Source organism: Xyrauchen texanus, chromosome 25, assembly GCF_025860055.1.
Source record: "Xyrauchen texanus isolate HMW12.3.18 chromosome 25, RBS_HiC_50CHRs, whole genome shotgun sequence".
NCBI classification, from domain to species: Eukaryota; Metazoa; Chordata; class Actinopteri; order Cypriniformes; family Catostomidae; genus Xyrauchen; species Xyrauchen texanus.
The window spans coordinates 22,159,148-22,183,960 of record NC_068300.1 but is presented as its reverse complement, the minus strand read 5'-3'; the positions used below and the strand labels follow the sequence as shown (position 1 = coordinate 22,183,960).

General features: G+C 37.4%; 2 protein-coding genes across 5 annotated transcripts in view; one reads left to right on the top strand and one right to left on the bottom strand.

The window, feature by feature from the left end:
• Positions 1-13,267, bottom strand: part of noc2l (NOC2-like nucleolar associated transcriptional repressor) — a 59,150-nt gene extending 45,883 nt beyond the window's left edge. Inside the window, exons 1-6 of the mRNA XM_052092037.1 lie at positions 13,217-13,267; positions 12,619-12,744; positions 4,494-4,683; positions 4,133-4,258; positions 1,366-1,486; positions 1,164-1,257 (exon numbers count right to left, since the gene is read on the bottom strand). Coding sequence (XP_051947997.1) covers positions 1,164-1,257; positions 1,366-1,486; positions 4,133-4,258; positions 4,494-4,683; positions 12,619-12,744; positions 13,217-13,236 — 677 coding nt within the window. The 5' untranslated portion in view covers positions 13,237-13,267. The remainder of the gene's footprint in view (positions 1-1,163; positions 1,258-1,365; positions 1,487-4,132; positions 4,259-4,493; positions 4,684-12,618; positions 12,745-13,216) is intronic.
• Positions 13,268-18,304: 5,037 nt separating this feature from the next.
• The window catches only part of klhl17 (kelch-like family member 17), a 37,998-nt gene continuing 31,489 nt past the window's right edge, over positions 18,305-24,813 (top strand). For 2 of the 4 annotated variants that reach the window (XM_052092027.1, XM_052092029.1), the window contains exon 1: positions 24,451-24,570. Coding sequence is in view for 2 of the 4 variants with exons in the window: in XM_052092025.1 (XP_051947985.1) it covers positions 24,357-24,570 (214 nt within the window). In the remaining 2 variants the exon portion in view is untranslated. Of the gene's footprint in view, positions 18,439-19,210; positions 19,324-24,308; positions 24,571-24,813 lie in introns of those variants that run through there. The other 2 variants (XM_052092025.1, XM_052092026.1) reach the window with 2 other exon arrangements.

The window sequence follows — 24,813 nt, the reverse complement described above, 5'->3', positions numbered from 1 at the left end:
TGGACAAGCAGAAGCCCACAAATTGTGATCAACTCTGAGCACTAATAAGTCAAGAATGGATCGCCATCAGTCAGGATTTGACCCAGAAGCTGATATCCAGCATGCCAGAGCGAATTGCAGAGGTTATGAAGAACAAGGGTCAACACTGTAAATATTGATTCTTTGCATATATTGAATGTTTTTGCCAATAAAAGCCTTTAAAACTCATGAAATGCTTATTGTTTTCCAATATACCATAGAAACCATAGAAATAATCTACAAATACAGAAGCAGTAAACGCTGAAAATACTTTTGGCCACGGCAGTACTTTAATTACTTTCTGTTATCAAAGCAACTGCAAGTTTTTTTCTCTCTCTTCCAAATACATGTTTTCAATGTTTATTGTGCACACCTTCCACTTTTTTACGTGGCAAACTTGTAAAATCGCCCCTCTGTGACGCTTTCTGCAAATCTTGTCATGTGGAGGGCAATGCGGTGCTTGACGCTGGGTTCAGCCTCAGAACCAAATTAAAACTGCCATGAGAAGTCGTCTGTCTGAGGCAAAGATACAAAATGTAATGACAATTGCCTCAGCATCAGTCTCCCTTGATGCGTTTGATTACGCTCAGGCGAGTTTAAGTCGATTTGTTTTTTGTAATATTGCGTTGGTCATATGTCGTGTTTTAGTAGCCTCCGCCATCACTGTGGGGAAAGAAAACATTCATCTGCTCCGTGTCTCCATTTATTTATGGAGAGAACAGATGCAGAATTGTGCTATGTGCTCGTAAATTCATGATTAAAAATTAAAATGAATGAAAATAAAAGCTATTAAATGTCTTATCATTAAAATATGAAAATTAAAATGTCAGGTAATAACTGATGACGGAATTTTTAGGACCCTGTCCGTCGATGACAAAGTCTAACGTACTGTATGTGACTTGTTTTTTGGATAGCCGAATTTAAAACATTACAAATAAATACACTACTAAGATGGACAGAAAACATGGACAAGTTCTTGAAAAAGAAAAATATTGACGATGGTTGACCTATGTGGGATAGTGGTGTGCCGTAGATTTTTTTTTTTTAGTCGTAAAAAGTGTGCCATGGCAGAAACATTTTTGGGAAACACTGGATTAAGTGACTAGGATCAAGTATCTCACAAATGGAGGAACAGGAGCTCTCACTTCTTATGATGTTTCTCTGGAGCTTTAAGATTCAGCATTCTATGGAGCGATGTATGTATCTCCTGTATGCAGAACAGGATGAGGGAATTGAACACTGGAAATATGTAGAAAGGAGAAAGACGGAGGCTGTGAGATGACCATATTAAACATTTTATGTTCTGTAAGTGGGTGCTATCCATGAATACAACGGTCAGTTAGTTACCTGTGCTGTCTGAGATGGTATATCGACACAGCTCCTCAGAGTCAGACTCGCCTTTCGTTGTAGCCACAGCAGCCTTGAAGGCTTGTGTGATGTCCCTAATCAAACGTGATGTGGGCTCTTTCTGGAAAAAAAAAGAAAAAAAAGAAAATTATGAGAAACTGATAATAAACAAAACCGAACTAAAGCTACTTGAAACAATCAATGAAGGAACATAATCAGAGACAGAAAAATCACACGACTCGCAAATTCTTATTTCCTTCACACACTTACAGTATACTGTTATTTTGTAATAGATGGACATATGGAGCAGGCTGATTAATCAGCATTTTGAAAAAGGTATGCATTTTCTAAATCTTAAAAAAAAATAAAAATAAAAAGAGATTTATTCTTGGTCACAATTGTAACCATTGGGAAAACACAGAGTTAGTGTGATAGTCATTTTGCTCAGTTGCCCAATAGGAACCAAAAGAAAATTGTAAACAAATGTTTTCCCTTTCAAGCTATTGTGGAGGGAAAGGGAATGACAAACCAAGAATAACTGCATATTATATTTACTTTATATTTTTTACAATAAAAATATAAAACCAGCAAATTAATAATGGCAATCAATCAGTCACCTATTCAAAAATGGGTCTCTTTATTTTCCCACTGGTCACAATAGTGATCACTTCCATGTTTACTTCCAATTTATATTTGGATATGCAATCTTATTAATAAATCAATGCACTTTAAAAGGCACTTTATATGTACAAAATATGGTAATAGTAAGTGTATCTTTACAGGTTTTATTTGCTTCCTTTATGGAGTTTTGAAACAGACAATCTTTAGAGGAGCACAGTAAAACTAAATGTCTCTGGTCATGTATCACAATTTTCACATGAAATCATGACAGTCTGCAGCCAAAAAACAGCAGCTGGCCAATCGAAAATGCAGCTATTTACAGCTATTTTTTACAACAAATATATTTTCATTTATTTTCAACAATTTTGTGACTGTCTCACAAATATCTGCATTCTATCACCCTCCTAACAAAATAAAAGCATTAGCCGTATACATATATACACCGATTGAGCCCTTTATTAGGAACACTATGGACCGATGAGGTCTTCTGCTGTTGTAGCTCATCCGCCTCAAAGTTTGACATGTTATGCATTCTGAGATACTATTTTGCTCACTACAATTTTACAGAGTGGTTATCTGAGTTACCATAGCCTTTCCGTCAGCTCGAACCAGTCTGGCCATTCTCTGTTGACCTCTCATCAACAATATGCTTTCGTCCACAGAACTGCCACTCAATGGATGCTTTTTGTTTTTGGCACAATTCTGAATAAACTCAAGACTCTTGTGCATGAAAATCCCAGGAGATCAGCAGTTACAGAAATACTCAAACCATCCCATCTGGCACCAACAATAATGCCATGGTCCAAATCACTGAGAACACATTGTTCCCATTCTGATGGTTGATGTGAACATTAAATGAAGCTCCTGACACGTATCTGCTTGATTTTATGCACTGCTGCCACACAATTGACTGATTAGATAATCACATGTATAAGTAGGTGTATAGGTGTTCCTAATAGTGTGCTCAGTGAGTGTATATTGGTCAATCAATACTGTTGTTAAGCAGTAATATTTACAGTGAGTAATAGGACATGTCAAAAATACCAGTACTCCGGTACGAAGTCGGTACTGAAACAAAAAATGTTTACGACATCAGAATTTCTGAAGGTACCGGAGAGTGGGGACATTTTGAACTCCCACAATAAGCAAAAGATGGCGACAATCAAAGCTGCTGCGGAGTCTCAACTAAATCTTGTTGAAAAAAGTGGAAAAAGCCAGGTTTGGAAATTCTTTGTATTTGAGGCTGATGAAAAGGGAAACATCGCAGATCAGCAAAAACCTATTTGTAAACGGTGCTTTCGCAATTTTCTGACGAAAGGAGGAAACACATCAAATTTAATAAAGCACCTGAAAGACAAGACACCCGGATTAATTCAAGCAACCAAAGCAGGTTAGTTTAAAAGCATATCATTTGCATTATGGCTGAAACGATTAATCGACATTATCGACAATGGCGAAAATAAAAAAATTACGAGAAAAATGTTCATTGCCGAATAGGTGTTTGATCTCATTTTACGTAAAATGAAATCATATTAAACTAATGACGCGCGAGAGCAGCACTACAGTTCATGCCTAAAAGAACGCGATTGCTCGCTACTTATTTAATCATAATATATGTCACTGTGCATTTCTTATCGTGAATAAAAATGGCAATATGCAGCTTTATTAATATGAGAGCACTTTGCACATTAGTTTGGAAACTGTTTTTTATTCATTCTATTGTATGCTTGTTTATTTAGTTTTTTTTTAGTACTTGGTAAAAACTTAAAGTAAAAGTTGCAAAAGTTGAAGCAAATCTTATATAAGTGTTCAAAAATACTTTAAGCATACATTGTACAGTTTTGTTATAAATCAAAAATAATATATTTAAAGTGTTGCTCAATGGCATATTTCTGTTCTTAGTTCTGCTGCTAATGTTTTGTTAACTTTGTTATTAAAAGAGTGTTGTTTAGTAACCTGTTTTTGCTTTGGTACCGGAAATGGTATCGTGTACCGTGATATTTCAATGGTATTGGCACCGACTACTGACATTTTGGTACCGTAACAACACTAGTATTGACCAACTGGAAGTTCCTAATAAAAACATTATTTTTTTTTTAAACTGAAAAAAAGAAAAAAGAATAAGCAATACAGAGAAATGTTTTACCCTCAGTCCTTTTCTCCAGTTTTCAATCATTGCTTCTGTGATCTTGATACCTTCCTTAGATGTCTTAGTCTTTTTTGCATCTTTTGTTTCTGATTCTTTCTCATCCTCATCATCCGAGTTAGCATCCTAAAGTCACACATAAACACAAGGATCTTCATATCCCAAAGAAAACAAGCACAGTGGTAATACATACAAATCATGTGAATTTAATATAAAAAATGTAATTGAATATCTCTGAATTATAGCATAAAAATTGAAAAGTACATCACACTAGTAACACAGAAATAATTTGCTGTATATGTGCATGTATATATATATATATATATATATATGGCAAGTAGGCCAGTATGATAAGACTGACCTCCAGTTGAGAGGGGAGTTTGTGGTACATTTCCTCTTCATCGTCATCATCTTCTGAGAAATCAGAGTCATCAAAATTCAGAAGTGTCTGGTCATTTTGTTCTAAGAACTTGTAAAATTCTGGGTCTTGGCTCTTGAGGGCAGAAAGCTGGTCCTTGTGATCAGATGCCTTGCCTTGCTTTTTGACAGACCTGTGAGTTAGATTAGAGTAAGAACATTGGAATAAAATCATGTACCCAAGTTTATCTAATTATATGAGTGGCAAACAGAATACTCTGTAAACATCACAAGCACTTAGCAGAAATGGAAACACAAACTCTTAAACTTAAAGGGAGTCACGTGACACCATGCGCGGAGCGGACGTGTTGGCGACGAGCTCTCCACACTTTGCTAGTTTTGTTATTTTTGTTTTATAATCTGGGGAGATTTGAAACACCTTGCTACACATTTGCTCTTTAAAGTCAATGTCAAAAATTCTAAATCCTCAGGCTCTGGAGATATTAAAAGACACTTACGTGCTCAATCTGATACCTCTGATGGGCCTACAAACAGGGGACTCAACTTGAATGGTGCAGTGGGAGAAATTTAATGCCAGCTGTCCAACATGTTTGTGATGCTGATTAAAGTTGTTGCTGACTTAGATCTCGCTGTAATATGTCTGTGTATTACGGCAATGGAAACAAAATTCTCTGAGTTGGTTACAAGAGTGGCAGATGTAGAGAAGCGGATCGCTTATCTGGAGTCATCGGAGAGGGAATTATCTGATAATCCGCTGGCAACCAAAGTTGATTTGGAAAACGTTCTTGAAAAACTTGAGAATAGGAGCAGCAGGAATAACATCCAAATTGTTGGAATTCCTGAGCATGAGGAGGGCAGAGATATGGTGAAATTTCTAGACAAGCTCTTCTTAAGTCTGCTCGACATAACAGGACATAAGCTGGAAATTTAAGCGAGCTCATAGGGTTCTGGCTCGTAGATCTGCTGAGGATGACAGGCCCGGATCAATTCTGGCAAAATTCCTGAGATCATCGAATAAAGATCTTGTGTTATGCCAGGCGAGGAGCAAAGGAAAGCTTTCGTGGATAAATCACAACATTTTCTTGTTCCCAGACTTTGCGAATTCAACGAGAGAAACGTGATTGATTTAAGAAAGAAATGCAAGAAACTTCGCTAGTGATAAGGATGACCGCAAAATATCTACATGCCATGTCTTTTTTTTTATAGACTTGATGGACTAAGGAAATCATGGTGTGTTTCGTATATGGCCTTTGAGTCAATTCAACTTTATATATACTCTAAAAATATACACTGGACCGTCCGAGGAACCGGGATGCCTCTTTAGTTTCTTTTTGTGCTGGTTCCGCCTTGAGGCTGGAGTGTGTTTTACAAAGTATTTTCTGTAATGTAATTTTGCCTCACAAACTTTGAGTTTAGAGGTATGGATACCGAATGGCACTGCACGGGGGTTAATGCGCAAATTTTTCTTTTTTTATGTTTGTTTTGTTCGGGGGAATTTCAGGTTTTTATTGTTGCACTAATGTTGAAATGTGGTCTTTAAAAGTTTGTTTTTGACAAATTTATTTTTAAAATTATACAAAAATGTATGTTAATATGAGAGGATTATCTCTCTCCAAATGGAACGTGAATGGGTTGGGGAACCCCATAAAAAGTAGTAAGGTTATTTATTTTCTTAAACGTAAGAAATATGACAGTGTTTCTTCAAGAAACGCATCTTTCCCGCAGGAAGCTTATAAATTTGGGAAGATATGGGGTGGACATGTTTTCTTCAGTGTTGGCTCATGTAAGAGCAGGGGAGTCATTATATTGATAAATAAACATCTACAATTCAAATTTCTTAAACAGATTAATGATAAATTAGGAAGAGTAATTATTGTATTAGCAGAAATTCAGGGGCAAAGTTTGATTTTGGCTAATAATTACACACCTAATGCTGATGATCAGGGCTTTTTTTTTAATAGATCTTGAAGGGAAGTTGCAAACCGCTGGCACCCCTTATGATATAATATTGGGAGGAGACTTTAATCTATTGATGGACTCAGTCCTTGATCATAGTAATGCAAAACTGTGTAAGCCCCCTAGAGCAACATTGACACTTCACAGGATGTGTAAAAATCTTGGACTTGCAGACATTTGGAGACTTTTGAACCCATCTGGTAGGGACTATAATCTTTTTTCATCAGTCCATAACAGCATAAGAATAAGATTTTTTCCAGAATAGATTTTTTTTTAAATATATTCAAGTAATTTCATCTGTTGTGGATTACTCAATTGGAAGCACCTTAGTCACAGATCACGCCCTGGTGAGTTTGAAGTGTTGCCACATACGGAGAAAAATAAATCATATAGTTGGCACCTTAATGTATCCCTTTTGCAAAATACTGATTTCCAACAAATGTTAAACACTGAAATCAATGTTTATATAGAGACCAACTGGTCCTCAGTATCTTCTGTGGGCATGGCTTGGGAGGCACTTAAGATGGTTCTTAGGGGTCGGATCATACAGTATGCCTCATTCACCAAAAAATGCAAAGCACGAGAATTTGTGGAGTTGGAGGGGAATATTGAAAGTGCAGAGGCAGCGCTGAAGCGCCAAATGTCATTTAATGGCCTGAGTGGAGTTTTGGTTATTCAGGGCAAGACAGTCATACTTTGAGTCGGGGGACAAAGCAGGAAAACTGCTGGCTAGATATATAAAACAGATGGAGTCTTTTTCTACCATTCCCTCAGTGAAATACAGTGGTGGTGAAATTTTTACCTCGGTCATTGATATTAATGATGCCTTTAAAGAGTTTATTTTTATTTTTATAGTTCTACGTTTTCGTGGAACCATTAGAACTCCCTAAATTGACGACTGAGCTAAAACATTATCTTGATTCTGAGAAAACCTTGGAGGAGGAGAGGTAATTAAGGCCTTGCCTAGAGGCAAGGCTCCGGGGCCAAATGTCTTTGTCACTTAATTTTATTTTAGATCTTATGCTAAAGAACTGACTCCACTTTTGTTAAAAGTTTCTACGGAATCATTAAAGAATGGAAAGCTTCCACCAACCATGACACAAGCCCGGATCAGTCTGATTCTTAAAAAGGACGAAGATCCAAGCAGGTGTAAAAGTTACCATCCAATTTCCCTGATCCAGTTAGATGTACAAATTTTCAATAATTCTGGCTAACCAATTAAGTTTTGACACCTCTTATACATATAGATCAGGTGGGGTTTATTCAGGGCTACAGCTCTTATGACAACATTAGGCGTCTCATCAATATCATGTGGTCAGAAGCGAATGATCAGACTTCGGTCGAGGCCATCTCACTTGACGCCAAAAAGGCATTTGATATAGTACAATGGGATAATCTTTTAAAAATTTTGGAAATAGATGGGTTTGAAAATACTTTTATTGGATGGATTAAGTTACTTTATAGATACCCTGTAGCAGTGGTACAAACAAATGGATTAATTTCTGATTATTTTACTCTGAATAGGAGCACTCCGCGGGGTTGCACTCTTTCCCCATTATTGTTCTGTCTTGCCCTGGAACCATTAGCAGCCACTATAAGAAAGGAGGATTATTTTCCAGGGGTGACACATAAGCTTTTACTTTACACGGATTCTATTTTATTATTCGTCTCTGACCCCATTAGATATTTGCCTTGCCTCCACAGAATTATCAATTCATTTTCATAATTTTCAGGATACAGAGTTAATTGGTCTAAATTCGAAGCTTTGACTCTTTGACAGCGTACTGCCCAGTAAATGCTTTTCAGCCGGGCACCTTTCAATGGCCCAAACAGGGCATTAAGTATTTCGGTATTTTACTATGTGATTTAGTCAGAGTTAATGTTGACCCTTTAATAAAAAGTTTGAGTGATGCGAGTATGTGGGCTTCATTACATTTATCGTTGTTAGGAAAGTTTAATGTAATTAAAATGAATTGTATTCCAAAATTCAACTACCTACTACAATCTCTCCCTATAGATGTCCCCCTCTCTTATTTCAAGCAATTTGATAGCATTTGGAATGGAAAGCATCCCAGGTTACATTTCAATTCGTTACACAGGCCGGTTGACAAAGTTGGGCTAAGGCTACCCAAGATTTTATTATTATGCATTCAGTCTCAGACATTTAGCTCATTGGTCACTTACACCTGAGAGAGCCCCTCCCTTGTTTGGAATTGAACAGAAAGTTCTTCCCCCATTTTACTATTACAAAGCCTTTCTATATTAGACTAACTGCAGAAGTTAAGTTGCACCCTGTTATCTCGCATCTGTACGCGCTACGGACAAAAGTGTCCAGTGTGTTTAATTCAGACATTTATTTAAATATTGCCTCGAGCATACGGCTAAACCCAATGTTGCATATTGGGAAGTCCACTTTCTGGTAGTAGGAGTGGATTGTGAGAGGTGTTAATTCGCTCTGTGACCTATATGAGAGTGGTGGGTTGAGATTGTTTGGAAAATTTTACAACATTTCAGGATTTCTTGATAGCAGTTCTTCAGGTACTATTGTACTATTTTTGAGAGTAGCATACATCCCCCTAAAAGGGCAGATACTCTATCTGACAAAAGGTCATGAGGCAACAGTGTATAACTCCCTGTTAATTCAGAGGGATGGAGCTTCAACTTCTCTCAAGAGATTATGGGAGAGAGATTTAAACTTGGTATTGGAGGAGGAAGTGTGGACTAGTGTTAATTTTGTCAGCCTTTTTTTTTGTCTTAGTCCTGTGTCAAATTGTCCTTGTTAGCTTTTATCATATTTAGTCAAGCTTATTCTGTTTTTTTTTTAGTCAAGTTTTAGTTGACTAAAAGACTGGGCATTTCAGTCTTATCTTAGTCAAAGAAAACCCTCAGTATTTTAGTCTAGATTTAGTCAATGAAACGTTTAGACAGGTGAAACGTCAAGAAATCCAAGTGTTGCACTACAAGTAAATCATTGCAATGACTTTAACTTAACACAACCCCGAGTATCCAGAAAAAGAAAACTCGACACAATCAAAACTAGGTGGTACTTTATGCAGGTAATGCAGGCATTATACTGCAGACACCTTTTTGAGGTATGATTTTGTAAGCAATTAGTTTCTATATCATTTTCAAAATTAATTTTGAGGCCAAATCAAATACATTTTGATGGTAATGTGAAGGACAAATAAACACAGCATTGTCACCATGCCAAATACATAAGTCATTGTTCTATACTCAATCTTAATGTGGCAGGGCGGAGGGCGGGGCCAGGATCATACACAGCCGGTCCCATATTAGGCTAATCAAGCCTCCGAGGTAAAAATGTCGACTGCAGGGTGTCGTGCGGGAGAGAGAGATCGTTAGCGGACATGTCCGTCATGTGTGTGTTTATGTTGTCTTTTAAGTTTCTCATTAAAATATTATTTATATTGAAAAGCCGGTTCTCGCCGCCTCCTTTCCATTGATCCCTTTACACTGGTGCCGAAACCCAGGAAGGAGGAGAGATACGGCGTAGTAGAGTTCTCGCCACTACCGTCCACCCCAACGGAGCAGCCGCGGCCATCTGCCGGGGGACGAGGAGCCCAGCCGCCTGAAGAGGACGATGGCCGCCGACCGCGAGGGGAGAAGGGGCTCCTAACCGACCGCCTGGAGCGGTCAGGGCCTCTGCCAGTGGCGGAGGAGTTCCCTACCAGCCGCTGAAACGTGGCAGGGTTTAAGACCGCCGACCGCGAGGGGCTCACTGCCGACCATCTGGAGCGAGAGAACCGCTGCCAGGGGCGGGGGAGACCCCTTCTGTTCCCCGAGAACGCGGCGGGGCATTCCGTCCGCCAGGAGCTGGAGGACAGCCTCTGATCCGCCCAGAGAGGTGCGTCTGTCATCCGATAGAGGGTGGGGGAGTGGCCGAGGAACAAGCTGCAGCGTATCGGAGAACTGGCGAGTTTTTTTTTTTCATCTCTCTCTCTCTCTCTCTCTCTCACTGTCGCTCTGCATTGGCCTTTACCCTCTTTAAAATTTTACAGTGTTTTGGTGGGGGTACTACACTGTTACAGGAAGTACCCCCCCCCATTTTAATTATTTCTGTTTCCCTCCCCTTGTCCCCTCCCTCATCCAGGTAGATGGGGATGACCTGCCGGCACACAGCGTAGAAGGCGCGCCCTCCCCCAGGGAAGGGGGGGTGTAGGCCGGGGGCTCCACAGCCTGAGAGAACGAGGGAGGAATGTGGCAGGGCGGGGCCGGAGTCGTGATCATCAAAACACCGGCCTGCTCGGTTCTCCCGATGGTCAGTCATATATATAATATATATATATATATATATATATATATATATATATATATATATATATATACACACACACACACACATACAGTATCTCACAAAAGTGAGTACACTTTTTTTTGCTGTCCCCTCAAAATAACTCAACACACAGCCATTAATGTCTAAACTGTTGGCAACAAAAGTGAGTACACCCCAAAGTGAAAATGTCCAAGATGGGCCCAATTAGACATTTTCTCTCCCCGGTGTCATGTCACTCATTAGTGTTACAAGGTCTCAGGTGTCAATGGGGAGTAGGTGTGTTAAATTTGGTGTCATCACTCTCACACTCTGAGGATCTGAAAAAAAAAATTGTTGCTCTACATAAAGATGGCCTAGGCTATAAGAAGATTGCCAAGACCCTGACACTGAGCTGCAGCACGGTGGCCAAGACCATACAGCGGTTTAACAGGACAGGTTCCACTCAGAACAGGCCTCGCCATGGTCGACCAAAGAAGTTGAGTGCACGTGCTCAGCGTCATATCAAGAGGTTGAAAGTGAGTACAAAGAAAAGTGTCTTGCCTACAGTCAAGCATGGTGGTGGGAGTGTCATGGTCTGGGGCTGCATGAGAGCTGCCGGCACTGGGGAGCTATAGTTCATTGAGGGACCCATGAATGCCAACATATACTGTGACATACTGAAGCGGAGCATGATCCCCTCCCTTCGAAGACTGGGCCGCAGGGCAGTATTCCAGCATGATAACTACCCCAAACAGACCTCCAAGATGACCACTGCCTTGAAGGTGATGGACTGGCCAAGCATGTCTCCAGACCTATACCCTATTGAGCATCTGTGGGGCATCCTCAAATGGAAGGTGGAGGAGCACTGTGATGTCATGGAGGAGTGGAAAAGGACTCCAGTGGCAACCTGAGAATCTCTGGTGAACTCCATGCCCAAGAGGGTTAAAGCAGTGCTGGTAAATAATGGTGGCCACACAAAATAATGACACTTTGGGCCCAATTTGGACATTTTCACTTAGGGGTGTACTCACTTTTGTTCCCAGCAATTCAGAAAAAAACAGACTATAATATTTTGTCGCTCCCCCCCCGACAGAAATAGAGATTTTATTTTTTAAACTACATTTTAGTCTAGACTTCGTCAGTAATACTGCATGTTGATATAGTCACAGTTAGTGTTTAATGACGTCGGTGCAGTCTCGTTATCGTCTTAGTCATGGAAAAAAGGTCGTTGACTAACATTTCTCATAGTTTTCGTTAATGAAATTAACACTAGTGTGGGCTAAGATAAAAAAAAAAAAGAAAAATCAAGTCTGCATCTAGAGATTCAAAGGTGCATCTTATCCAATTTAATATTTTGAATCGATTATATTGGACACCCTCTAGATTGTATAGATTTGGTCTTAAAGACACACCCACCTGCTGGCAATGCCAATCAGACAATTATACAACCCATGATTTTTGGGGATGTATTAAAATACAGGAATTTTGGTTGAAGATTCAAAGATTTATGTGTGATGTGTTGGACACATAATTTTCATTTTGCCCCAGACTCTGCATTTTGGGTGATGGGGAGGTCATTAATTTTGTGGATAGCCATTTGAAAGGTTGGGCCCTGGCCAGAGTTATGGTGGCCAGGCAAATAATTCTCAGGGGGTGGAAGATGGCTGGGGTACCCTCGTTTCGGGAGTGGTGCTGTATTTGAGTAGGCGATCCATAGAAAGTTGAGAAAGTGGGATTTGTTTAATATAACTGTTTGGGGGGAGGGGTTTAATTTATATAACTGATTCTGTAATTTATCTTGAGTTTATTGGTTTTATTGTGTGGAATTAATGAAATGTTAATAACAAAAAATATATAATTTAAAAGAGACCACACTCACTTCTTCTGAGGTGCAGGTTTCTTACTCTTCGCATTCTGTTGTGTTAAATCTTCATCCACAGAGTCATCTTCCTCAGAATCAAATCCAGACAACATGAACTCATCTACACTGAGATTCTCCAACTTCCTGCATATACAGATAGCACAGAATTAAAATGAAATATGTTTAGAAAACGTGTTAACTTAGCTCTTTCAACCCAGTCTTTAGTAAGCACTAGTAAACTTAGAACACTATAAACATGCAAACTGACCGTTCCCAAAGCATGATCACGTATTATTGAACAAAACGTAATCGGAAATGTTGACACTCAAATGTAACAATTATGTATTTGTTCTCAGATTAAATCAAATTCTCTTTATATATATCGCATGCTAAATTAAATATATATTATATTTTTTTATCATTATTGAGATTAAGTTTTAGCTCATCTTCTTGGTCTAAAGCTAGTTAGCTATCGTCAAGTATAGGTCAAATAATCATCTTAGGAAATAAAACTGAGCTATGACAACACATCCAAAGATACATTCGCTGTACGCTAAAGTAGAATATAATATTTGAACTTGTGCGCGAGTTTAAATATCTTAGAAAGGGAGCATACCTCTTGTTTTTCCCTGCCATGCTGGATGAGAAACGTGCGTATGAACGCAATACCCACAATGCACTGGTGTGAGGCGCACAGCTGAGTTGATCTTTTGTTTCACGTTGGGTTATTCGCAGAAACAAAAACGAAAACTGGTTCTGGTTCTTATTCAATGTGCAAAACCATTGTGGGCATTCCTGTTTACGTTTTAAAAGAACTGTAAGCAAATTGTTCATGGAAAGGTATGCAAAAAATGTCACTTCTCTCTGAAAGATGTTAATGAAATCACTTAATTGTCCAGAGATATCTCCCAGGACTCTATGACAGCTCTAAACTAAATGTAAATAGCAAACAAAAATTTATCTGCGGGCCATGGTCTGACTCTTTCTGCCTTTCAATAATTTTGCACTTTCTCATAGTATTCTAGTTGCAGTAAATTATTCAGGCATAATTAATTTTTATGCCATGTTGTTCATAACAGTTGTCAGGTGAGGGCGCTATTTTGCTGTTGTTGTTTATGACAACCATTTCTTCTCGTGACAGTCTCATAAATCTAATTTTGGTATCTTTGGAGTGTGGGGTTTTGGGAAAAGAGGGCTTTGCTAATCCAGCGTGTCAATTCTAGAACATCTTATGGAGTTTTGTGTTCCTTGCCACAGTTGCTTTCCGCTTGCTCACTGGGGTTATTAATACAATTATTATTTAATTACTTATTTTTAAACATGATAAACAATCATATTTTATCTAATTACACAATGATGATTCATCAACATTATAGACATTAGTTTTATCGTCTGTTAATGCCTGATCTTCTGTAAAGCTGCTTTGAAACGATGAGTGTTGTTAATTTTATACAAATAAAATTGACTTGACTTGACTTGATTCCCCCTTGAGCGCAAGCCACGCCCTTATTGAAAACTACCGTTAAGCTACCACTCACTGCTTTTGGCTGACTAAATTTAGTAGCTTTAAAAGTAATATTGTAATATAATAAAACAGTGACATTTTAATATTTTTTTGTAATAATGTTGTTAATTTTGTTATAATACCAACCCCTGATATAGACACTGACGTGCGGTCTGGGTAGGCAAACTAGGCACTGCCTACCCTGCCAAAATTCAAAAATAAAATGTTTATTAAATAATAAACTTGTATTTGTATTTTTACTTTTTATTCTTGTGATTTATATATGCAATATGTGTGTTATTCCAATTGTTTAGACGTTATGATGACAAATGTAGCAGTTACGCATAATCAACTAAAAACAAATGGTAGAATAAGCAGTGCTTTCACGGTCCATTCATTGCAGACGACACGCGGAAAACCCATGTTGCGCATGCGTACTTCGATCCTGTATTCTTTAACATGTACGGCAAAAAGCACAAATCTGCTGTGCCTTTTGACGTAAATATGTTATGCCCGTAATCATTTCCGTTACGTATCAGACATGGACCAATTAAAATCGAGATATTCCTGGACATTTGCTTAGCTAACGTCATTACACCACAGCTAGCGTACATGCCTAATCCCCGCCAAATTCAAAATCAAAATGACAGCACCGGCCGTAATCACGGAATTAAGAATTTTTTCCAAGCTCGATTTTAATTCCAAATATGAGTTAATTGCAAGAGGGAGGTCTACGCCAGCCTTAGATGGACTAGTACAGCAAAAGGGCCCAAAAATTATCCGATCATTTCAAACTGATTGGTATGTAAGAAAAGATTGGCTATGTGGCTGTGCTAACAATCAGCGACTGTACTGCTATCCCTGCCTGCTTTTTTCAACCAGTCAGACTGTTTGGACTTCAGCGGGATATTGTGATTTGAACAACCTGCCCGCAGCTTTAACCAAGCATGAAAAGTCGTCAGCTTACATCCAGTGTCAAATTACACTGAAAACCTTTGGAAAATCTCGGATCGACCTTGCACTTGACGAGCAAAGGAAGCTGTATATAACCTACCACAATGAAAAGGTAAAGGATTGTTGTATTGTATCTTCTGTTATAAAGATGAAGATTGCACATAAAAAAAATAAGCACATAATGTTGTAAAAAATAAACAACTTATGTTCTGTTATATGTTCTGTGTTTTGACTACTGAATTTTGTATAATAATATCTAATGAAGATATATTAACAAAATCGTATATATTATATATAACACTTTTATAAAATACATACATTTCTTGATATGCTGCGCTTGTGCGTAACGTTCACTGTGTGTGTGTGTGTGTGTGTGTGTGTGTGTGTCTGTGATAGAGAGAGAGAGAGAGAGAGAGAGTACACGATATACATCCTGATTTTTTTAAAAAAAAAAATGTATTATTATTGACAAATAATTCATCCTGATTTTTACATTTCTTGATATGCCGCGCTTGTGCGTAACGTTCACTGTTATTACGTATTATTATCTTAAACAATAAATCAGGTAATCTGGCTTTCATAACTCAGTGCCTAGCCTCTTTAAGACATCACCGCATGTCACTGGATATAGAGAGTTTTTTTAATAATAAATTACCAGGAAATCAAATCAAATCACTTTATTGTCACGCGACCATATACACAAGTGCAACAGTGGGTCTTGTGTGCAGTTCCGAGCAGCATAGTTGTCATAACAGTGACAAAGACATATACCAATTTACAATAAACAACATATATACACAACACAATTTACATATCAAATGTACACATAATTACACAACACAATAATAATATACAATGTACAGTAAACAATACACACAATATAGAATACACAAAAAATAGAAATAAAAAATAAAAAGTATAGAAAAAATATATATACAGTAGTTGTATTGTGAAGAGAATATAATTATGACAGTCCAGTGTGAGATAATAGATTAATAAAGTGCAGTGCTGATATATTGATCGTGAGAGATCAAGTGTTCTAAAGTCTGATTGCTTGGGGGAAGAAGCTGTCATGTAGTCAGCTGGTGGGGAGAGATGATAAAATAATGTATAATTATGCTAATTACAATTTATAATTAGCATAATTTATAATTATGCTTTGCCGTTATCAAGTTTTTCTAATGCCTGACAGAAATATAGAACAATACTTAAGGCAAAATTTTCCCATCAGTCATAAATAAACTTGAATGAGAATGAGAACACTACTATTTCTGGCCTTAAAATATACAAGAACCAGATCAATGCTGAACATTGTATCCAAAAAGGAATACAATGTGACCCCACATGTACTAAATAAAGCCCGAAGTGGCCCCTGCCCTGTACCAAAAACATTGCCTTCCCTAGCTCTATACCCACTCTATTGTGCGGGACGTGAAATGCCAAATGACAGTCTTTTTCTGCCTTTTTAGCATTCTTTGCATTGTTTTGAACATAACGCTTAGTGCACTGTTTAGAACCTATGCATAAACTGATTTTAATGTATTTGTTTCATACATTACAGTTTAAAATGTTGATCAGTGTATTGATTTTTTTTCTTCTCTGTAATCATGTCTCCCTGTTATTTTTTTTGGAATCAGATACATGTAGATAAGTGATGTATTTTAAAAGTTGGCAGTTTTAAAAGAAAATTGTTGGAGGATACCTATATTTTTCATTCTTTCTGACAAACAGCCATAAAAAGGGAATGTGAATTATAGTATGTTTGCAACATTTTGAAATTGCAGCATACAGTGTTAATTATTAGGGGGCATTGCTTTCTGAACTCAGTACTCAATACTCACTACTCATGAGTAATTTTAAATTAGCTACACTTTTACTCAAACTTGAGTAATTTTATAGGACAGGTACTTTTACTCTACTCACACTAAATGTTTTGGTAAGTAACAGTACTTTTACTTGAGTATGATTTTTCAGAACTCTTTCCATCCCTGTCCAAGTGTTAAAGTGTGTTCCTTTACCCTATCAATCAAAGTCATGGCTTTTCAAATGATAATTTGTAAAACTGCATGTTTATGAAAAATGTAATGTATGACAATGCTATTATCTTACTAAATAGCTGTTATCTTTCTGTTGTCTTATTGTCTTTAAGTCTGTCCCAAATACACACTTTTATAACTCATGCACCCACATGGACTTGCTAACTAGCACCCCATCAGTCTGCCATCGGTCAACAAAGTCTGGACTCAGAGGAGGACCGCAAGGGTTTAGGGTGCCATTTGGGACAGGGCCATAACAGCTGTTTAATAGAGCTGTTCAGCTGTGACGTCAATTTGTAGTCGAACCCCAATTTCTAATTCGCCATGAGTTTCCTTGAGATTTCCATTTGGGTTTTTTGTAATGGGGTTTTTGAATTTATGAGTAAAATAAGATCTGTGGAAAACATGACTTGATGATTCATGGACATTTATATTTTCTACAACATAAATTACAATGTTTTATACCTCAAACATGAATTTAACCCCTGCAGTATAACTTGAAATATCCCCTGGTGAACTAGACCTCAGAGGGTTTGTGGAGTTTGTACAATCTAAAGAGCACTACTGATCCCTCGTGGGGGCTGCCATGTTGTGATCACATGACCAGCCAAATAATACTTGCTTAATCTCAGTAACTGTCTTGTTATTGGTAACTTTAATTCATGGATTGAATTAATTATGTCTGACTGTGTATAGTACGTTTCTAAAATGGCATCATTCACTGAAAACTATTGCGTTAAAATGATGTTGCATCCATGCCCCTAGGTGTCAGTGTCCAAGACAAGTCCAAGTCCAAGACAACATACATAAAAAATGACTGAGCGCACCTTTAATCGAGTAGTTTTCGACTGTGATCATGTGATTCTTTCTAAACATGGCAGCCCCCATGAGGGGGATCTTCTCCATGTAGAATAAAATAGCTTTTATAAGGTTACTAAAATGACTGGTGTCCCCAGGGGCGTAGATTCCAGGGAATGGGGGGAGGTAACTCATGACTTTGTACAAAATCACAGTTCATTTCTTTAGGAGTAAAACTTAAGGAAAAAAAATGACCGAGTGCACCTTTAACTTGAGGTTGTACAAAAAACTAGACATTTGAGTTGGGCGTGAAAAGTTAAACAGAATGTCATTTTTTATTTTTTTTTTTTTTTTTACAAACGCCGATCAATGCCAGTAGACAGACGTCGGTTTTGATGCGACATGTGATGTAGCATGTCATCCTACCACACACGACTGAATGAATCACAGTATGGATGAAAATTCCTCACCACCAGACGCTAATAAAACTGGAGAGAGCTCTACACAGACAGAAACGAGTCTTCAATCAGACACAGACGGAGGCAGGTGAGTTCATTTTCTGATCTCATCCGGACCAAATCGCAAAATTGGTTCCAATTCAATCAGCTTATATTGCAAGAGACAGTCATTTAATTACCAGTTTATTGTTTAGCCTCATAAATATATTCGATTTGCTAACAGATGCTCACATGTCTCAAAGCTGCAGTGTTTATCGTTCTGTTCTGGTCTTTGTTAAGACAGACATCAATTCATGAGTCTTCAAGCGTGTGTGTATTTAACGTTGTGTATTTGAAATTTGCTTTGATGGCTGAATGTTCTTCATGTGAGAGCTGTCAGTGCAGCTGCTTTCTTTTTCTTTCTTTCACCATAAAGCCAGCCCAGTACAAAGACAGTTATATTGAAAATATGGGACGAAATCAGCCTCCAAGGGGTTTCAGTTGTGGTTTTTAGATGAGGCAACCGTTGACTTTTTTAATGCATTTTATTTTTATTTTTATTTTTTACAGTTGTTATTGTGTGCTTGAACAGCAGACAAATTTCCTGGACATGTTCAACGAGAGGTTGTTAAGGTGGTATGATTTGAGAATTGTAATGTCGCTTTTAAACAGTATAATGTCAGTCACACCGAAATGCTCGATGATGCCATGTTCAGTTTAGAGGTGATATGAACAATTTCCACTACGCATCGCATAAGAGAAAAATAATTACGAGAATAAACACCCGGAGCGACCTTAAGATGTGACGTCAGCTTCCAACGCTCATGCGGCTTTCAGTTACGTCAACAACATACAAACCCCCCAAACGGAGGCTTGATGCATTTCTTCATATGGACTGCGATGCTTAGCTGGACTCCAGGAATAAATCAAAGACACCTTTTAAAGAAATAGAGCAGAGTAACGCGAATAAAAGGGAAAGCATCCATAAGTGCAGGTAGTGGTGGTTATGGGACTGTCGTGGGTGACTTGTATGCAAAATAGAAAGGGGGGATGTGGGGAGTGTATGAGATGCTTTGGATGGCACACAGTGTGCTGAGTCAGATTTAATGCTGCTGGTGTTGTCTGTAGGGATTATCTTTAGCTGTACACTTAACACTGGAGTATGTCCAGTTTTTGAGGAAAATATGGGCACCATGTTTACAGGATGATTAATTGATCCGGGACACTCTGTACAAAAATGGCTGTTTTGACAGAAATTATGGCACTACGAATTACTACAGTTATTTAGATTATTTAAAAAAATAAATTAATATAGGATATCCTTCACATAGTGTAAGAAGTTTCTATTATTTTGTTCAATGCATTTATTTGATTACATTAGTAACTATCAAGTTACCACAGTTTTATTATAGTAACAATAACTTTAGTAAATGCTTACAATGGTTATTTTTTTGTGAGAAGTGTTGTGGTTTCTTGACTCATACAGTAAATATAGGGTGACTAATAAGGTTGTCTAAAGCCATCTTTACACTGCAAAGGTGGAACAGAAGCTGCATCTGAAGTGGCATTTAGGTGTATTTATACAGACTTCTTAAAGGAATATTCCAGGTTCGATACAAGTCAAGCTCAATCGACAGCATTTGTGAAATAATGTTGATTACCACAAACAATAATTTCATCTCATCTCGTAATTTTTTTATGGTCATTTTGGGTTTGTTGACATCATATCGTCATGGCAATGAAGTTTTAAAATTAGTTATAACTTTACACAGAAAAGGTTATTTAGTGTTTTTTTTTATCACACTAAAATCATTTTAACACCAAATTGTTTATGTCTTGTGACTATATTTCATATAAGTGTAGTATACATTTTAGGGGAATGAAGATACATATGCGTTCTAAGGTTAAAAAACTTATCAATTTTGTAGAAATGTAAATATTTGTGTGCATGTTGGTACATTTATAGCATTAAAAACATTTTATTTATTTAACCGCTTAAAAAAAATTCAAGTGGTTTAACCATCAAGTAAATGTATAAAACTTTCCTTGCACCTTGAATACAAGTGGATGCAACTCAATCATTCATTTCACAAATTGTCTACCTGCATGTTGAATATACATGACTTTGATTTGGTGGACTAAGGATTTTATAAATATTAATAATAACTTAAAACAAATTTACTGCATATTTTATTAAAGAAATAATAATAAAATATTATTCCAAACTATGTTCTATTATTTCAAACTATTTAACTATTCCAAACCAATTCAGTTTTTTAATGAGATTTACATTTTTACTCTCTCCATACTGTTACACCATCTGAACTCAGAAATTAAAAATGTATTGTAGCAGTGGTACATGCAATTAAATGTATTGTGTGAATTGTATTTTTAATGTATTTTTGAATAACTGAATAGACCTGGAATTTTGTTTTATAAATTAGTATCTCCAGAGTAAAGAATCATTATCCGAAATTAATCAACTGACATATTTTATAATAAAAAAATTCTCAGCAGTTAAGTTGAAGTAGAAAGTAGGGAACAAACAGTAGAAACCAAATCCTCTGCACTCACCAAATTACAAATGACTGATGTCAACAGTTACATCTCCTTTGCACGTTTTAAACAATTAATTAGTGACCTCAGGTTTCAGACCGCAGTATTTGCTTTGTATGTCTACAGGATTTAAACATCTGAAACCCAACAGCCATTTTGTGGGCAGCCACATGGCTGCTGGCGGTAATACTGAGCCCATCACTCCATGCACTTCTCATGCTCTTTCACCTGTTGTCTCTTATTTGAAGTAACATGAGTACTACTTGGGGAACCGAACAGTATTGTTGGAAAACAGCATCTAGTAATCGCTTTATTTACCAGAACATCCCATTGCTGAACATTTTATTTGATTGTTATTTGATTCTGTTGATATTAAACTGTATTGCGTATCCACAGCAACACTTATTTTGGGCCACGATTATCGCGGAGAAGATGTAAACTGTAAGACAGAATGCTATTTATCACCCTCCTTTAAACATCTTTCATAGCTTCATCCAATCTTCCCACTCAGACTGAAGTGTATAACAGTTACCAGCACATGTTTCCGTGGGCACCGTGGTTTCTATAGTGATGCTGTTGATGGAGGATTTAATGGGTGTAGCTGGTTGGCTGATGATCCAGGCCTTGTCATATCATTTGTCTGTTCAACTGGAACAGAGTTTCATTCTTATAATCAACCAGCCCATTTATTTATGCATTGTGTTGCTATTTATGTGTGCCTTAGTCTTTATGTACATGCAAGATCAGATTTAAAAAGCTTTTGAGGCCCCGGGCCGATCAGGAAAGGCCACTGACTATTGAGCAGAAAAACCTTTACTGTAACTAAACTACTGTGCTGCCACAGGCTGAACTGCTAAAAACGAATGGAAATTTTTTAATTTGTAAAGTGATTTTTTTGATGATATTTGATGCTTCAGAGCTTCGGTCTGGCTGGCTTCCCCATTATGATTCTGTACTTTTTTATTGAAATGTCAGTCAGCGTAGTTGAAAGCCACCATTATGACTTTGCAGGCTGAATGGAAGTGGTAAAACATAAGAAAGCGATTGATTTACAGCCTGGCAAATGACTCAAAGATTGGTAACGGTAATGCAAAGACGGTAATCTTTCTCACAGTCAGGCTGATTAATAAAATATCAGTAGCTAGGATGTGAGTTTTTAAAGACCCCATGAAATCGACTGTCGAGCGCAGTTTACTTTCGTGTGTTGATGTATTTCCTTTTAAAACAGGATTTATTATTTTTTTTCTATTTTCTTTAGTTAATGTCACGATTTGCTTTTTGTCAGAAGCAGGCAGTATATGGGGAGGGGCATTCTCATTCTAAAGAGCTTTTGATTGGACAAAGATTTAAGTCAATGTTTACAAACAAATGCTCGACTCCGGCACTTCCATGTTCTTTTGAAACAGCAGGAAGGAACACTTTTTAATGGGAACTTATTAAATTATTAAATTATAAAAAATTATTAAAAACAGTAGTGCTGTTTGTGAGGTTGAAACACCCCGTTTCTTTCAGATTATTGGAGATTTGGGCTTCTTTATATTTCCATCAGGATAGTTGGATCAGGAAAAACTCAAGATTTTCCATAATTTATAAAATTTTACAGATCACCTTCATTGTTATCTTAAGTCTGTTTTGAATTCCCAAAGTGGAATCGCTTTGACAGATAGGATGTTAAATATGATCTAAAGATGACTTTATATCACCATTTATGATCCAACATATCCTAGATATATTTCTTTACTGTAAACCATCAATATCTATTTATAATAACTATTATTAATATTACATTATATAATGCTTTAAAGATGATTAAAACTGCTGTGCTGCTCATATCCACCGTTAAATGCTGCTGCTCTAAAGAACCTGGAAGAGCAGTTGCCTGTAGTGTGACTTCACATAATTTCATCTATACACCATTGAGTGTGAAATAAATCAATAGTTTTAGTCCATTTTGCAAGAAGAAAAGAGTGTACATTTTAAAAGCAACTATCTGCTAAAAGATACTTTTGCCAACTTGCATATAGCATATAGATTGCCTCCAGTATTACAGACACAGTCTAAAAGCTATAAAACGTTTAATTTCATGGGGTATTAACCCAGATAGCACATGTACATCTCCAAGATCTGTTTTTGATCTTTTCATCTGGAAAGCATCACAATCTAATAGGTATGCACTGATATAATTAATTAGTAATGCACTTGATAAAAACTCTTTTAAATTTAAATGCACAATCCAGAAATAATAAAATCAATACGTAGAAGGTTTGGCACTCCTAAAAACATGTGACGCTTGATTTTTAATGCAATTAATATCTGCTAAACATCTTATACAGACCAGGACCTGTGTTCACAAAGATTTTTTATCTTACCACTAGGAGTTCTCCAAAGATTTCCTAGCTAGGAGTTTTCACTTATAACCCATTCACAAAGCTGCTAAGAACAACTTTCCGTTGCTTTGGATGATGTCACGTTTTATTAGCGCATTCTTTTAAAGGGCCTGATTGGTAAACAGGGAACAGCTAAGACAACGATATAGGCTACTGTTTATAAATAAATAGATTGATGCAGAGAGCATGCATGCACAGGAAAACATACGCTATGAATTGTCAGGTGGAATGTGTTCTGAAGTGGGCAAATATATTTCCAACAATTCCCAATTCATCCATGCTACACAGTTTCATTTTGCCTGTGGCTAGGGAGCACAGAGTTGTCAAAACCTTTATTTCCGGTGTAATTGGGTTGTTTCAGTTTGAAGGAGAGCAGACTGCATGTAAGTTTACAATAATGAAAACACCCTCACGATTCAGGCAATACCTTTTTAAAGGTCAATGTCAACATTATAATATTTATAATATAATATTATGTTATTAAAATACATCGATTACACTGTGATTCAGGTGATGCCTTTTTATAAGGTCAATGTCATCATAATATTCTAATGTGAACTGATGGCAGCAGTCATGCTTCTGATCTTTTGTGAGTCACTCTTTGGGATTTAAAAGTCATCAGGAGTACTTCTAAGCCGTTGTGGGCTTAGGAGCTACTTTTAGCATTAAAATGCTTCATGAATTACTCTTAGATGAAAAAGTACTAAAATTAGGAGAGACACGGCCCTCATTTTTAAGAGTTTCTCCTAAATTTCCACGTTAGGAGCTACTATAAGCCTTATGATTTTTTGTTAATACAGGCCTAGATTTATAAACATAAACATCTCAAATACATCGCTGAATGTCTTAGTGACATCCAAGATATACTATTTGACATGCGTCTTATAGATGGATTTCAGATGAGCAAACAACGTAAAAAAAAAAAAAAAAAAAAGGCTTCCAGATGTAAACACACACACATCAAATGTCTGGGTGATGTACATGTGCTATCAGGGAAAGAATCAACCTTGGCGAATGTGTGGCTTTCTGTCTGCAGTTTCCGAGAGTGAGGCCCCGGCACCAACAGGCCTCGGAGAGCACTGGCATGATGGAGGGGGGTATACAGCTGCTGAATCGAGATGGCCACAGCATCTCACACAACTCCAAGCGGCACTACCACGACTCCTTCGTGTCCATGAACCGCATGCGACAGCGGGGCCTCCTCTGCGACATCGTGCTCCATGTGGCCAACAAGGAGATCAAGGCACACAAGGTGGTGCTGGCCTCCTGCAGTCCATACTTCCACGCCATGTTTACAAGTAGGTCATATTCTACTTTGCTCAGTTTAAGGATTGAGAGCGCTATGTTCCAGCCAGTGCAGTCTCAAAGAAAACGTTTGTTGTGAGATTTTATTTCCTCTTGGTTTTTAAGATGTACTGTATGGCCTTCTAATGTGTTGACTAAGCATATTTTTGGAAAATACATTTCTCTGATCTCTCAGATTTGCTATCATTCTTGCATCTCCATCTTTCGGTCCTATCTATGAATTTTTTTATTTTTGG